Source organism: Pygoscelis adeliae, unplaced genomic scaffold, assembly GCF_000699105.1.
Source record: "Pygoscelis adeliae isolate BGI_AS28 unplaced genomic scaffold, ASM69910v1 Scaffold66, whole genome shotgun sequence".
NCBI lineage: Eukaryota > Metazoa > Chordata > Aves > Sphenisciformes > Spheniscidae > Pygoscelis > Pygoscelis adeliae.
Window position 1 is genome coordinate 7,200,959 of NW_008825167.1, and position 14,941 is coordinate 7,215,899.

Here is a 14,941-nt window from a genome sequence, read left to right on the forward strand (position 1 = left end):
CATAGAATAGTTTGGGTTGGAAGGGACCTCTAAAGGTCATCTAGTCCAACCCCCCTGCCATGGGCAGGGACATCTTCCACTAGACCGGGTTGCTCAGAGCCCTGTCCAGCCTGACCTTGAACGTTTCCAGGGATGGGGCATCCACCACCTCCCTGGGCAACCTCTGCCAGTGCTTCACCATCCTCATTGTAAAAAATTTCTTCCTTCTATCTAGTCTCAATTTACCCCCCTTTAGTTTAAAGCCATTCCCCCTTGTCCTGTCACAACAGGCCCTGCTAAAAAGTCTGTCTCCATCTTTCTTGTAAGTCCCCTTTAAGTATTGAAAGTCCAAAACAATGTTATCTTGATTAGGTACCTAACCAAATGTCAAATGTCTCTGATAATCTTTTTTCCTACATTTACAAACCACCTTCCTTAAATATTAAGGACTTATGGAAATACTGTATTATATGAGGAAATTGGTGAGTTAAAAAGTTTAGGAACAAGAAAGAAAGTCCCAATAATGACTGTAAAAACTTTAATCAGATTTCTCTATGGCTTATGCTGAATAAATCTTAGAAATGTTACTTTTAGGTTACCCACAGTCTTAGGATTTTAGCCTCCTTATTTGTTCCAAAGCCTTATAGCGAGCATTTACAACCAAATTTTTGTGTGTGTAAGGAATTTCCTCATTTGAGACTCCTGGGGCGGGGGGGGAGGAATAAAATAAGAAACAAACGTATCTAATGCAGTTTGTGAAAGAGGTTGAGTTATGCTTATTTTAAAATAATAAAGCGCAAGAAAATGTTCATAAGGGAAAAGTGGAAAAATTAAGTTAACTTTTAATATTAGTTCTCATTTATTTTCATGGACAACCTGTGTTTTGATTTCTCCTCTGTGCCTTTCTGAAATAAGGATCACAGGCATCCTAAATACTTCTTGCCATGGTGTGAAGCTTGTGAATGAATGCAATTCATTAAAACTATTGAACAGTTGAAAACATCCATTTATAAGTCTGGCTGGTGGTTTAACTAGTGCTTTTTCTCCTGCCAGCGCTCTTGCATTGTCCTTTCTACCACTGGAGAAGTACAACAAATGCACATATGGGGATTTTGGTGGTGTTATCCTGGGCTTGGGGGTTGTTTTTGGTAGGGCAAAACTGGCCGGTAAAATGGCTTTCTACCAGAGCTTTATGACTTGCAGAGCGGAATTAACTTCATAGATTAAGGGTTTTATGTATTGGTTGTTCTGTTTCTCAGGGTTATGCGGGCAGCTGAGGAGACAACATCAAGCAATGTGTTTCCTTTCAAGTTAGTTCACATTAGCAAGAAGCACAGGACGTGGTTTTTTTCAGCTTCTTCTGAAGATGAAAGAAAGGTAACTTTCTTCTTCTTTTGCAATATGATTTTCCTTGAAGCAGAAAGTGAATCTTGGACTTCCCTAAAATATAAATGAACTGGATGTGCAGCTGTCACTGAAATTTGTATACCTAGTTCTTTGGGGTCCTCTGAAAATCAAGTCTGAAGTTTTAACTATTAAGTTAGTGTTAGTTCAAGTTGTAATTTAGGGAATGGCTATAAGTGACATACTAGATGCCATGGTTTTCTCCATATTGCTCGTTTTATTTTTAGCCAAGGAACAAATATTTATATGTTAAACCTGTGATAAAGTATGAAAACTGTTCAGTGAAATCTCTCACCCATAAACATACTATGAACAAGTACCTGGCTTTAGAAATAACAGCTTGAAATTTGCAAACTGAAAGTTTAATATTTTAATATGTTCTTATAGCATTTTAGAGAGTCAAAACATTTTGACTGATAAGTCCTCTCAACGCATATATAGTCATGGATAAACACTATTTCAATGTAGGTTCCTTGTGCAGTTACTCTGTTCTTACAGAGGACAGATACTGTCCATCTTTGTTTAATGATTTAAAGATGGGTGTGTTGAATGTTGTATTTTTATTCTTATTTAGAATTGGATGCTATCCCTGAGGAGGGAAATTGATCACTACCATGAGAAGAAAGAAACAATAATGGAATTCAGGTATCAACCCTTAATCTTTATTTGCTCTTTATCCCTTTTGCACTAGCTCTTGACAACGGTGATTTAGGCTTTTTGCACCTACAAGTAATTTACTGTTAAATAAAAACAGGTGCAATAAGGCCCAAGAATGAAAGGCCTTCCTAACACATAGTTTAAATAACATCAAGACAAAAATACATCTTTTTACGAAGAGAACTTCAAATGTCAGCTTTGTGTAAAACAAATAAAAACCTTAAAATGACAGCAGCAACATATCTGGCTATTAATTGGGAAATAGGAATAGATTGCTTCTGCTTTTCCAGCGTTCCTTTCCAGTGCTACAGTCCTGCTAACAGACATGTTTACTGTCCCAAGGCCCATAGCACAGTGATGCAGAAGGTACTCTCTTTTCTTTTGCAGTGACTCTGGTTCTGATGCAGACAGTTTCTATGGCTCAGTAGAACGTCCCATTGATATCAAGTATTCTCATCATTCAGCAGATAATGAAGGTGACAAATTTAGACACTGATAAATAGGATTTATTTATTTGCTTACTTATTTCTTCTGGATTCTGCAGGAACTATTCCTATAGCTTAAGCAAACTGATCCAATTTGCAACTATAAATTCTTGTTTTTACAAGGTGTGTAGTTGTTATTGTAATTTTAAATCAGAAGCAGATATTCTGTGCCATAAACCATTAGGAAAAATAAATGGTAACTAAAGAAATTCAGGTCTTTCAAGGAGGTGTCTGACACCCTAAGAATACTATTTAAAATTTTTATTAAGACTGCATGTTGGAGAGCTTGTAGATCTAGCAAAAAGATAAAACTTTTGAGTACGTCCCTAGATCATAGTGTGGAAATACAAAGTGGTCTTTATTATGATAATTGAATATTATTGACAATAATTGAATATAATTATAATAATAGGATATTAGTCACTTGAAAGTATATTCTGAAAACATGCAGAGACAATGCAGTAAAACATTGTGGAGCTAGTTAGCTCCTATCTAGACTGTAAAATTAATTCACCTGCCCTACAAAACAAGCAGTCACCCACGCTGAGATGTTGCATCTGTTTTGTAGTCTGTTTAGTATGAAACAGGAACGATCATCCCTCCTGTTCAGGAAGATCTTACATTAGGCATAGGATGGGCCTATGTGAAACACAAAGCATAACATTCTTCAATGACTTTCAAACTGAGTAACTTTTTTGAAGTAAGGCTCTGAAAATTTCATTCTTAGCATAGACTTTTTTTATTCAAAGTTTGATACCTGTTCATTGCTGTAGTTGTTTCACAGTAAACAGTTGTGGCTGAGTGTGTTTATTTTTTAATTAGAAGTGAGGACATGACAGAAAGCCTGTCAGATAGGCATTCACAGCGTGTTTCAGCAACTGACTTCCTAGTCAAGAAACGCGTTAGTAAAATCCAACATGAGAAGCCTTGCCTCAAGGTTCAACATAGTTCCTTTACTAGGCATTTTCCCATCTGCCTTTTAGATTTCTAAGGGCAGGGTTGACTGGAGCAAGTACTCTCATTTCCTGAAAGGAAATCCCTGACTATTTTCCCTGACTAGGACAAAAAGGCAGGAGTGAGTCTTTTTAGGAAATCCGGTTCAATTGCTGCAAAGCAGAGGAAAAGACTCATCAGCATTTCATGTAGGACTGTAGCTAGTACTTCCGTGTTTATCGGAGGGAAGGGTTGTATGCAATACGAATTATGTTAAGAGGCCTAGCAGGAGTTCAAATTAGGAAAATTAGAAAAGCCAACTGATTTTTATCAGATACTCTTACCTTTTTTTTTAAAATGCATTTCTCTGGAATACTGCATATTGTCCTTGAGCCTCCTATCGTAGTCAATGATGAGAAATTACTGCCTAGAAGTAGCATGTTTTTCATGTCTTGATTATTCTGACTTACAGTTAAAAGGCAACATTGAAACCATTTAAGCTGTTTGTTGTGGTGCATTTTTTTTTGTTGCTGGAGGAAAGGCAAAAGAATTGTTTTGTAGATCACTGGGCTTGCTTAGGCTTCTGTATTGCAAAATCATCAATGTTTTTGTGTTAGGGTTAGGTTTTGGGAATTATTTTTTTCCAGCTGGTTTTGCCAGTGCATCCATGTAGTTGTGTCTCTGCAACTGATTTGAATTTTTCTCAGGAAGGCTGTAACACTAGAAAGTGTCACCAGAAAGTAAATTTTAACTTGAAAGATGGAAAAAACCTTAATGTGCAGTGTAGTTCATATCCCACTGTTGTAAGCGATGGCTTTCTTAATTGACATAAAAATTTAAGGAAACACCTATTCTAAAGAGCAGAGAGGTGGACCAAAATTTATAATTTTTTTCACCTCTTTTTAAAAAAAAAATTAACTGAAAAATACTTGTTTATTACAAAGCAATAAGTATTCAATACTCTTTCTTGGTTCCAGGAGTACTTACCAGAGTCTGACACATTGATTTTTATCTGCAGATTACGACCAGGAGGAAGAGGATGAGTCTTACTTGCAGCCAGATACTTCTGACATAGTGAAAGATGGTATGTGATTTTTTTCATTCCCTTCACAAAAGGCCCCATGAAAGGCCACCAATGAAGGCAATATTCATGCAGAATGCCAGATTATTATTTTGGCTTGGTCATCTGTTAAGCATTGCAGGTGGTAAAATAGATGAAGCAATGCACAGGTATCTAATCTTCAGAGGTATTTAGGGTCAAAAGTTTCTAATAACAGCAGTAACAATTTACAGAAAGTATTACATGCCTTTTAAGGGCGTGTTTTCTTGCAGGCCTCCTGCCCTGGAAGGACCTGTATCTGGTCATCAGTCTGGAGCAGGGGTAATGCTTTTAATGTAGTCTCTTTTTCTTTATTTTTAGCAAAGGGAAAACTCTTTGTGAAGTCATCATATGCCATGCCTGAATAAAAATTGCAGGAGTTTACTACATGTAACATTCAGAATTGTGCTGAAAGTTAAATGCTTATCCAGCATTTTGGATACTATTAGACCAGATGCCAATGGAATATCTTAAATCATATAGAAAATAAATTTGAAAAGTCTCATTTCTTGACATACCGTATTTCCCCTCAGTGTGTTATGTTTTTTGGATGTTTTCTTTCTGTAGATATGGTCCTGCCCCCAGCCTACCCGCCTCCGCCAGTTCCTCATGTCAGAAAAGCTGCCTACTCAGAATCAAGGGCAAATTCCTTTGCTGGCAAATCTACTGTGTCAGTCCCACCACCACCTCCTAAAAGAAGCTTACCTGATATCAAACTAGAGGATCTCTTAAACATGAGAGAACCCCAGTTACAGTGCCGAGCTGAACCTAATCTAAAGATTCAATCCTCAAGCTGGAGGCTAGGCGAAGAGCTGCCCCCTGTACCCCCTCTACCTCTTTTCAAAAAGCCTGTGTGTGTCAAAGAATCTTGCTCACTGCCTCCAGAGCCTCTGCCTCTAGCTCAAGTTCTTGCTACTCCAGAAGGATGTGAGAAGCTAAAAACCTTAAACCTTTCACCGCGAACTCCTCCTCCACTACCAAGCAGTAAACCCAAGCTGTCACAGTTTACTGAAAAACCGGTAGAGCCCAAAGTGCCAAGAGACCAAGGTAAACCTGGACTGTTTGTGCCACCCGTGCTCCCAAAGCCGCCTGTGCCAAGCCACCAGCCTCCTGGAATTAAGCCTAGACCAGAGAAGTCTTCATGTCCCCAGTTACAGTAAGTATGAAAATACAATGCGCTATTAAATTTTTCCATTGTGTATTAGTTAACTTGTTGACAGACATGTTTCTCAGATTCACATGGACATCTGTTTCTCTTCCCTGCACCATCCTTCTCTTCCTCAGAGTTGTGCTTTTTTGCCTCTGTATTTGTTATTTGAAAATTCTGCAACGAGTTTAGCTTCTGAAATAGTTCAGAAAGGAATAGTAGATAAACTAAACTTTAAAAAGAATTACACCCAAATTTTGTAGTTCATTTGTTTTCGGGTCTGTCATAAAGACTTAAAAGCCTTTGATTGCAGTGAATAAGAAACCTTTATGTCAGAGCCTCAATGAGCTGCAAAAACAATTTTAGGCTTCTGTGAAGATAGGAAACGTGCTTCATTTTATATTAAGATCAGCTCTAGTAAGGAATGTGGAACTAGTTGTGGTGGCGAGTCAGATGAAAATATTTTTGTCCATTGGATCGTTTAGCAGCTCTGAAGAACAAGTAATAAACTTTTTAAAGACAGTACAAGGAAGACACTGATATGCTGGAGTGAGTCCAGTGGAAGGCCACCAAGATGTTTAACCTGTAGCACATGATATGTGAGAAGAGACTGAGAGAAATGGATTCATTCAGCCTTTAGGAAGGCTAATGGGAGATCACTGCTGTCTACAACTACTTAATGGGTGGGTATGGAGAAGATAGAGCAAGACCTCAGAGGTCTGCAGTGATAGGATGAGAGGCAACAGGCAGAAGTCACAACCTAGGGAAATTACAGCTAGATATTAGGAAAAACTTTTCACTGTGCGGATGGTGAAGCACCAGAACAGGTTGCTGCGGAGAGGCTGTGGAATCTCCATCCTTGGAGATACTCTAAACTTGACTGGACACGGCTTCCTGAGCTACCTGATCTAGTTGGACTTGCTTTGTGCAGAAGCTTGGGCTAAATGATCTCTAGAGGTCCCTTCCAACCTAAACTAATCTCTGATTTGGGGACTAAACAGAAACTTACTCTTCAGTTCTAGTTTTATTATCCCTTCAGTGTTGTGTGTATATTTGCTCTGTTTTCTTGAGGAAATGTCCTTCAGTTTTTGTTCTGTTTCTGCCAGGAGATCACCACCAGATGGACAGAGTTTTAGAAGCTTCTCATTTGAAAAACCAGCACTACCCTCCAAGCCAAACCAACCTGATGATGATTCTGATGATGACTATGAAAAGGTAAGATCAAGCAGATGATCCATTTCTTACTTATGTATACTTTTGGGAATGTTTTAAATGCATAGAAACATAGAATCATGAAGGTTGGAAAAGACCTCTAAGATCATCGAGTCCAACCGTCAACCCAACACCACCATGCCCACTAAACCATGTCCCTAAGTGCCACATCTACATGTCTTTTAAATACCTCCAGGGATGGTGACTCAACCCCTTCCCTGGGCAGCCTGTTTCAGTGCTTGATAACCCTTTCAGTGAAGAAATTTTTCCCAATATCCAATCTAAACCTCCCCTGGCGCAACTTGAGGCTGTTTCCTCTGGTCCTATCACTTCTTACTTGGGAAGAGAAACCCACATACACATGGCTCTCTTCCTGCCTCTGTAGGGCTGGAGCAGGGAAAAGCCCACACCTTCCATTCTCCCCTATTACACCACTGCCTGTGTACACACAGAGTAAGTCAGTAAATCTTCTCTGTTGTATCCTTTCCGTCAATGTGGCTCAGTTCAGCACCTGATGGAGTTAATGCTTGGGGAAAGGGTGCTAGAAACTAGCTCCCAGCTCCCTCAGCCGCTCCTCATAAGACTTGTCCTCCAGACCCCTCACCAGCCTCGTTGCCCTTCTCTGGACACGCTCCAACACCTCAATGTCCTTCTTGTAGTGAGGGGCCCAAAACTGAACACAGTATTCGAGGTGTGGCCTCACCAGTGCCGAGTACAGGGGCACGATCACTTCCCTACTCCTGCTGGCCACACTATTTCTGATACAGGCCAGGATGCCATTGGCCTTCTTGGCCGCCTGGGCACACTGCCGGCTCATGTTCAGCCGGCTGTCGACCAGCACCCCCAGGTCCTTTTCCGACAGGCAGCTTTCCAGCCACTCTTCCCCAAGCCTGTATGTAGCGTTGCATGGGGTTGTTGTGGCCAAAGTGCAGGACCTGGGGGAAAATCAAAAACACCTTTCTGAAAACACAGTGCTGTGTGATTTTTTTTTTTTTATTTTATTTTTTTTCCCTAGCTTTAAGGAATGCCTTGATAAATTCTGGATTTTAATATTGTATGTAAAGGAGGAAGAAGCATGAAGTGAAGATTAAATCACCATTAATAATTTCAGATGCTGATGGCTGTAGCTTATTTGCGTAACAAGATGCTAGTGTTTTGACTTGTTATTGACTTGCATGGTGATTTATTTTTCTTTATATTTTTTACAGGTTGGGCTGCCTGCTTCAGTATTTCTTAATACCTCTGAATCCTTCGAAGTTGAAAGGTAGAATGTGACTTTAAAATAGTTGCTTAGAAGTCCTACAAAAACCTGCACTGAACAGTAGTCCAAAGATCATTTTGATAGGTAGAATTTGTGTTTAAAAACACAATAAAAGTATTTAAATTCCTTTAATGTGGAAATTGCTTTTTAGAGGAGTTAGTTCGGTGCCCATGTATCAATTGAAAATGCATACTACTTGCATCTGGAGAAGGTTATTCTGCCAGGATGCTAGATGGGACAGAAAGCCAGATCTTCCGTGCTGTGTTGCTGGTTCAGGTGCTAGAACAGTGAAACTTTTTCAGCTATGATGTACTATGAATTATTACAACCGAAATAGAGATTTGTAATAAGAATTTTAAGAATCTAGGCATTTTACTTATCTGATACAGAAAATGCTAATATATGTAATTCTGTATTATTTTTAGGACATTTAAAGCTAGTAGCCCACGGGGACAACCGCAAAATGGATTGTACTGTATTAGGAATTCATCTACTAAGCCTGGAAAGGTAACTTGCAATTGCTGAATCTACCCCTCAAAAACCTTCTTGATTTAGAGATACTGTATCTTATATATGATAAAGTACTTAACAATTTAAATGTGCCCTTTCCTTAAAGCAAGAAAATCTGAGACAATCACTATCATAACTTTAGTGATTTTTTTTTTAGGCTGGATCGCAACTAATTCCTTAATAATACATTGACTTAGAAGAGCTTATTAGCACAGACTGAATATGTTGCATTTTTCTTCTTCAAGGTATTGGTTGTATGGGATGAATCTGCAGAAAAAGTGAGAAACTACAGAATCTTTGAAAAGGTTAGTAGCTGCACTATGTGTGCTTGTGTATATACGTGCATGTATGAATTTCATGTGTGTATATGTGTGTAAAGTGTGGAGGTGTATAGGTATATATCGGGACTAATAAGTTAGAGTCTAAACTTCTTCCCATTCCTAAAAGTAAACGTAAGCTGATTTCCAAATATCTGGTTGTAGGATGAGAGTTTGAGTACTCAGATCTGGGCTTTCTAGTTGCTGTATCATGCAAAAGACACACTAGCTGTAAATGTTCACATCTAAATCTCAGTTCCATTCAAATCCTAAAGGAAGGAATATTAAGTTCCTGAGTTTAATTTCAGCTTATTTGTGTAAATGACTAGTTTGCGAAGCAGTAGCTTGTTTGAAAGAACTTCTTAGTTCTGATGATGATGTTTTGGGGTGTGTTTTTTTTTTTTTAAACATTGAGTTGGAAAAATTACTGTCAATGATTACATATGTTTTTGTTCTACAACAGGGTTGCAAGTTTTACCTGGATTCAGACATCATGTTTTTGAACATGGGAAGTTTGGTCGAATACTATAGCACTCATGTCTTACCTAGTCATGACAGCCTGATTCTTCGGTGTCCTTATGGTTACTCTAAACCAAGGTGACATGACTGGCATAATTCACTGACGCTTAGGACTAATGGGTTCCCTGCTGCCCTTGAATTAGATGTGGAGTCCTGCCACTGTTGGACATCCCATTGTTTGCACACAGAAACTGAGTCTGTTTCAACCATTTATTCTCGCATGAATTGTATATAGATTCCATTTAATGAACTCTTGGTAAAACCTTACAATCCAGATCAGTGGATTTTATGGTCTTTTCTTTTAAAAAGATCTGAACTGATTATGCTGTGAAAGCTGTCCATGATACCTACACCTTTTATAAAACTGCTGCTATTACAAATCTCCTTGGAATGTGGAAGACGGACACGAACAAAGAAGTGGTCTGAATACAACCGATACAGAAAGGGGAAACTTCTGAAAGTGTATCAATTCACTTGTGACAGGGAATACTAATACTCTGACTTGAAGGTATTACTCCTTAAGTCAGCACTGGTGCTCAGCTGAGAATTTGTGTTACTTGTATAGTTGATGTGTAAATAATGAAGATTTCTGTGCAAATAATTTGGTTTATTGTAGGTGAAGATGATCAGGAAATGTGGCTTTTTTTTTTAAGCCACCTCATAGGTAAATGTAACTTCTGATTACAGTGTCTGCAGTAATCAGTATCAGGGTACTATCCAACTGATACGGTTGTGGCATCCCACACATTAATGACATGCACTTCAGATAGGCGTGGGATAATACTGACTTGGCTTTCATGGGAGTCCCATTACTTAGCTCTGAACAGGAAGGGTAAATGCCACTAGTAGTTTTAATGGGTATGAGAAAAGAGAAGGGACTACTTAAGATTAAGGGGGAAGGGAGGGTGTCTTTTGAATATCCCACGTTCTGACTAGTAGTTTTCTCTCACATTGCCATCATCAAAGGTTCTTTAAAACAAAACACACACACACCCCTGAAACCATGAGTGATGCTACTATCAATCCATAAGTCTTTGTGGTCAGTCTCTTAGGATCAGGTTGTCAGCCTATTGCATGTTCTGTTCTAGGGCAAAACATACTGCCCTAGTCTACTTGTAGTTCAACAAGAAGTTTTCCATTACTAAAATCGCTACTCAGTTTGTAGTTGCATGCCAAATAAAATCTGTTTTTAACATACTATCAGCACTATCAGACTATCAGTGATAGGCATTAGCAGGGTGCTTGTAATATTTGTTCCCTAATATTTTGGGGACAGGTATCCTAAAACCAAGGGCTTGATATTTATGCCAAAATTGCCCTATTCCTAAATTTTAATGAAGAGGAGAAATTTATTTTAATTACCTGTTAAGTAACTTTGTTGATTCAAAAGTACTGTTATAACGGTCTCGTATCTCTAATAATGTTTACAAGACTTGTAATAATAACTTTAAAAACAATAATCCTGTCACTCCTGAAACAGGAGAAGGTATCTAGTTTCTATCAGTCTGAATCTGCATCCATAAGCTTCATTTTTTTCTGTTACCTTTTCAAAGTTTATACATGTCAGTTTTAATCTTGTTACAGTTAGATGGTCACAACTTTAAAAACATGAACAAAACCATTACAGAATAAGAATTTCCTGTTTATGAAAACAGTAAACCAGGATTTAATCCCTAAGGGATTTTCCTTAATAAAGAGATGTAATATTAGGACCGTACACAGGAATCAAGGCAAGAAACTCTGCCTCTATCTTTTGCAAAGACACAGACGGACACAGGATCAGTCTTTTGATCTCTGTTCCTGCTGTAAAAATTCTGTATGTGCGTAAAGTAAAGAATATGCAGTACTTAAAATATCCAATATTCAACAGAACCTGAAACTTAAGTTTCTTAATTCCTCTTATTTTTAAGATCCCTGTGGCTCACTACCCTGATATGATCCACTCTGTAAGGAAGGCTCAGCCAACAAAGCATTTTAAAAATATTTTTGGTATATAGATGTATGTATATCAGAGCAAGTTCTAGTTTCTTGCAGTATTTACACATACTGTTTACAGAGTAAGTGTTTCTCTGTCTGGGAATAATTGCCTTCATTGTGTCATGACAGTCATATTTACAGTATGCTATCTGTCGGGCCCTATTCAGATATTTAATTTTTTTTGCAAGCATATACTCTTAAGATCTTTAAACTGTAAAAATACTTATGTAATCCAATACATATAAAACATAACACTGTCTTTACCTGTGTAATACAAGATTTGCAAATATGTAAATTTTTGTGTTGATTTCCTTTTTTATATAAATGTATATATTTCTGAAGTGGATAAACTTTCAATGCCAGTTTGCCTAATTTTGTGCAGGTGTCTTTAACTTCATGGGTGTGTGTTCTAATGCTTTTGTTTGTAGTTGTGTTAAATAGTCCTTGATTCTTCTAACTGTGAAGTTCAGAAGAATTAGTTTTCAGCCCCCTTAAGAAGCAAATTTTGGTGTAAGCAACACTGTCAGAAACTTGGCATTCTGGACAGTGTGGCTGGGGGTGGAAATTGCCCATTTTCTATTTGCTTCAAAGTTTCCTGAGTGCAGGGTTGAGGACTGAAACATTCATTTTATCTGTGGACACAAAATGCAAGTACGACCATAATGAAAAGAGCATCTCGGAGGAACAGGAATGTTTGAGCAAGAAACATTCCAAATGTTTCCAAACACCCAACACCAAATCTCCAGAGGTGTTCTTCAGGGGCTTGCTTGGGAAAAGAGGACCTTCCCATTTGCCAGCACCTAATAGCCCTTCTGCTCAGAAGTGTCAGTGTAACCTGGTAGGTTTACATTGTAGGTTAGTATGAGTACGGTAGGCTTACAACCTAGTAGGTGGACATCCCTGACATTTCCAGAATTTAAGGTAGGAGGTGTAGATAGGGACATGCTAGGTAATCCCCTCATCCCTCCAGGAACAGGTAGAAGGGTTCCAAACAAATTTGCAATCACTGACACTCTCTTCCAGGTGATCTTGCGCCTATGTGCTAGTCTAGTCTTTTTTTTTTAATGTAGAATTAGATGAAGTTAAATTTCTGGTGTTCACAGGGAGGAAAGGCACAGCTAGAACGCATGGCTCGTAGTCTCTCTCCTATACACCTTGCTAACCTGGCTCTCCGCTTTCCTTCACCACAAATCAGTCTCTTGCATATACAACCTACTGGAAGCTCCTTAGCTTTAAAATAGTTTGTGGAGAAATGTAAAAGCAGTATTTGGTATGCCAAAGAAATGCAGTTTGAGTTTGGTAATATCTGAGTTAAAATAATTGATCCTGGTTTGGAAAAAGTCTTGCCTCTTCTATGTAAACTTCCAAGAAAAAGTGTTACAGGTGATATTTGTGGCGGGAATTGCTCTTCTAGGGGAAAAAAAATTAGAGTGGTTTTGAAAAGAAAAGCTTCAACAAGGGACTGTCAATCAACAAGTAGTGTATCATAAACAGTGATCTGATATCAAGACAATTTTTCTATAGTGTATGTGCTTTGTGTCAGCAGCTTGTCAAGTATTCCCTTGTTCAGAACTTCAGTTTTTACAAGAATGCAAATAAGCAGCAAGAGTATTTCATGGCCTCTAGTGCTTCCTGCTTTGGAAAGCTCAAAAGGGCTGTAAAGATTTCTGAAGCTTTAACTGATTATTTTGAATTTGGGGACATCTGCTGGTCAGCCTGTTCCACACAGGGTTCCGTGCAACAGGAATACAGCCGCTAAGCGTGTGCATAGGAGTCATTTGGGTAGAAATCAATCCTAAGTGACTTTGGACAGAAGCTAGAGATTAAAGCTTAACTTTGGGTGGAAACCTGAGGGGCCAGGTCTTTGAAACTTTTGGCTCACGTTTCTCACATAAGTAGCAATGTTATTTAGCAAAATTATTCATCTGAATGTCTTTCAACCTAGATGACAACAAAATTAATTGAATTTTATATTCCTGTGTTTAAATGACTTTTAAAGTATACTTTGAGGTAGAATTTACATAATGGACATCTGAGCCACAACCGAAATTACCAACATTGTGAAGCATTAAAGAGCTGTTATGAACACTAAATACTTTGCCTAGCAGCAAGCAAATCGCATGATGCCGCAACAGTTTCTATCTTGCTAAATAGTCAACTCCTTGAAGTCAAGGAGGGTTTTTTCCTGGCAATGGGAGTGCTTGAGATGACCATGAGTGCAGCCTCTTAAATAGGAGAGCTCATAGTTCTTTTACTGTAAATACTCCAAGTACCAAAATACCAAATAACAAATGCTGCTAAAACTTTTAGAGTAGATAGCATTTGAGCTCACTTTAGAACTGGATGAACCGAAGTGATTGAGTTCCGTGGGCTTAGGGTACATCACAAGTCTTGTAGCATAGCCAGCCCCAAAATCTGTTCCTTCGGGACTTCTGTTCCCGTGTCTCGATTACAGGGTGGTCACTAGTATCCCTCACCTGTACCTCCTTCTTTACAGCATCTAGTTACCAGGGAAATGGGGGGGAGTTCGTAATCCCCCAAACTCTTAGGTTCGTGACATGGCCCTAATGGGCATGTAGTCTTTGAGATACCAAAGAATTGTTTTTAACGTAATTTTACTCAATGCGAATCTCTGCTGGAGTTGGTCTGCACAGAAATGACAGAAATAATAACTGTTTGCAGGATTAGACCTCTGGATATATAAAACCAGGGAAAAGCATCTAACCCTTCTTTGAGTTACCACTTTTTCTGCCTTTCAACAACCACTTCGTACTGACTCCCTCTGTGTACAGTCTTGGCACGGTTGGTTCCTGTATTGGGAGGTTGATGTGCACTTAAGTTCTGACCTTGAACGCTTTTTGCATGGATGGAGTTTTGCACCTGTACTGAAGGCCAGTGATGTCAAAGGGCTGCCAGAGCAGCACCGAAAAAAGGGTCTATTCCATGTGAACTTGTTAAAGGCGTTTATTACAGGACAGATGAGAAAAGATGTACCAGGTGTGGCCTCACAAGTTGTCTGTTTCAGGCTTCAGTGATTACGTTGTGCTTTAATTTACGCTGTGCTAACATTCATGCTTATTTAATTTTCCAAGTAAATGCCAGCCACACCCTAACCATGGGAGCACTGCTGAAAATGTGCCTTTTTAACATTAAATGTGATTAAAGGAATTCAGGATTTGATATTCTAATATTACAAAGCTTCTCCCAAGATTAATTAATTAATTTTCTCCTGTATATAATAATAATGATTAAAATATTAAATTCTTTGAAATATTTTTATTACGCTTCTCAGCCCTCCTCATTGCTTTGAACTTGCCCTGCTATCTTTTTTCTTTTTCCTTTCTTTGTTTTATGCTCCTGGGTCTGTTTTTAAGCCCCACCTCTTCAAAAGTTCTAACTTCTGTTAGTGGCGCTTTTCCTTCTACTACTACTAAGGATGAA

The 14,941-nt window shown here is 38.5% G+C and overlaps 1 protein-coding gene across 1 annotated transcript in view; it reads left to right on the plus strand.

The window, feature by feature from the left end:
• The window catches only part of SH3BP2 (SH3-domain binding protein 2), a 20,618-nt gene extending 8,754 nt beyond the window's left edge, over positions 1-11,864 (plus strand). The window contains exons 4-13 of the mRNA XM_009328805.1: positions 1,239-1,356; positions 1,958-2,028; positions 2,428-2,516; positions 4,477-4,542; positions 5,125-5,713; positions 6,811-6,919; positions 8,125-8,180; positions 8,603-8,684; positions 8,933-8,992; positions 9,468-11,864. Of these exons, the coding sequence (XP_009327080.1) occupies positions 1,239-1,356; positions 1,958-2,028; positions 2,428-2,516; positions 4,477-4,542; positions 5,125-5,713; positions 6,811-6,919; positions 8,125-8,180; positions 8,603-8,684; positions 8,933-8,992; positions 9,468-9,605 (1,378 nt within the window). The 3' untranslated portion in view covers positions 9,606-11,864. The remainder of the gene's footprint in view (positions 1-1,238; positions 1,357-1,957; positions 2,029-2,427; positions 2,517-4,476; positions 4,543-5,124; positions 5,714-6,810; positions 6,920-8,124; positions 8,181-8,602; positions 8,685-8,932; positions 8,993-9,467) is intronic.
• The last annotated feature ends 3,077 nt before the right edge of the window (positions 11,865-14,941 follow it).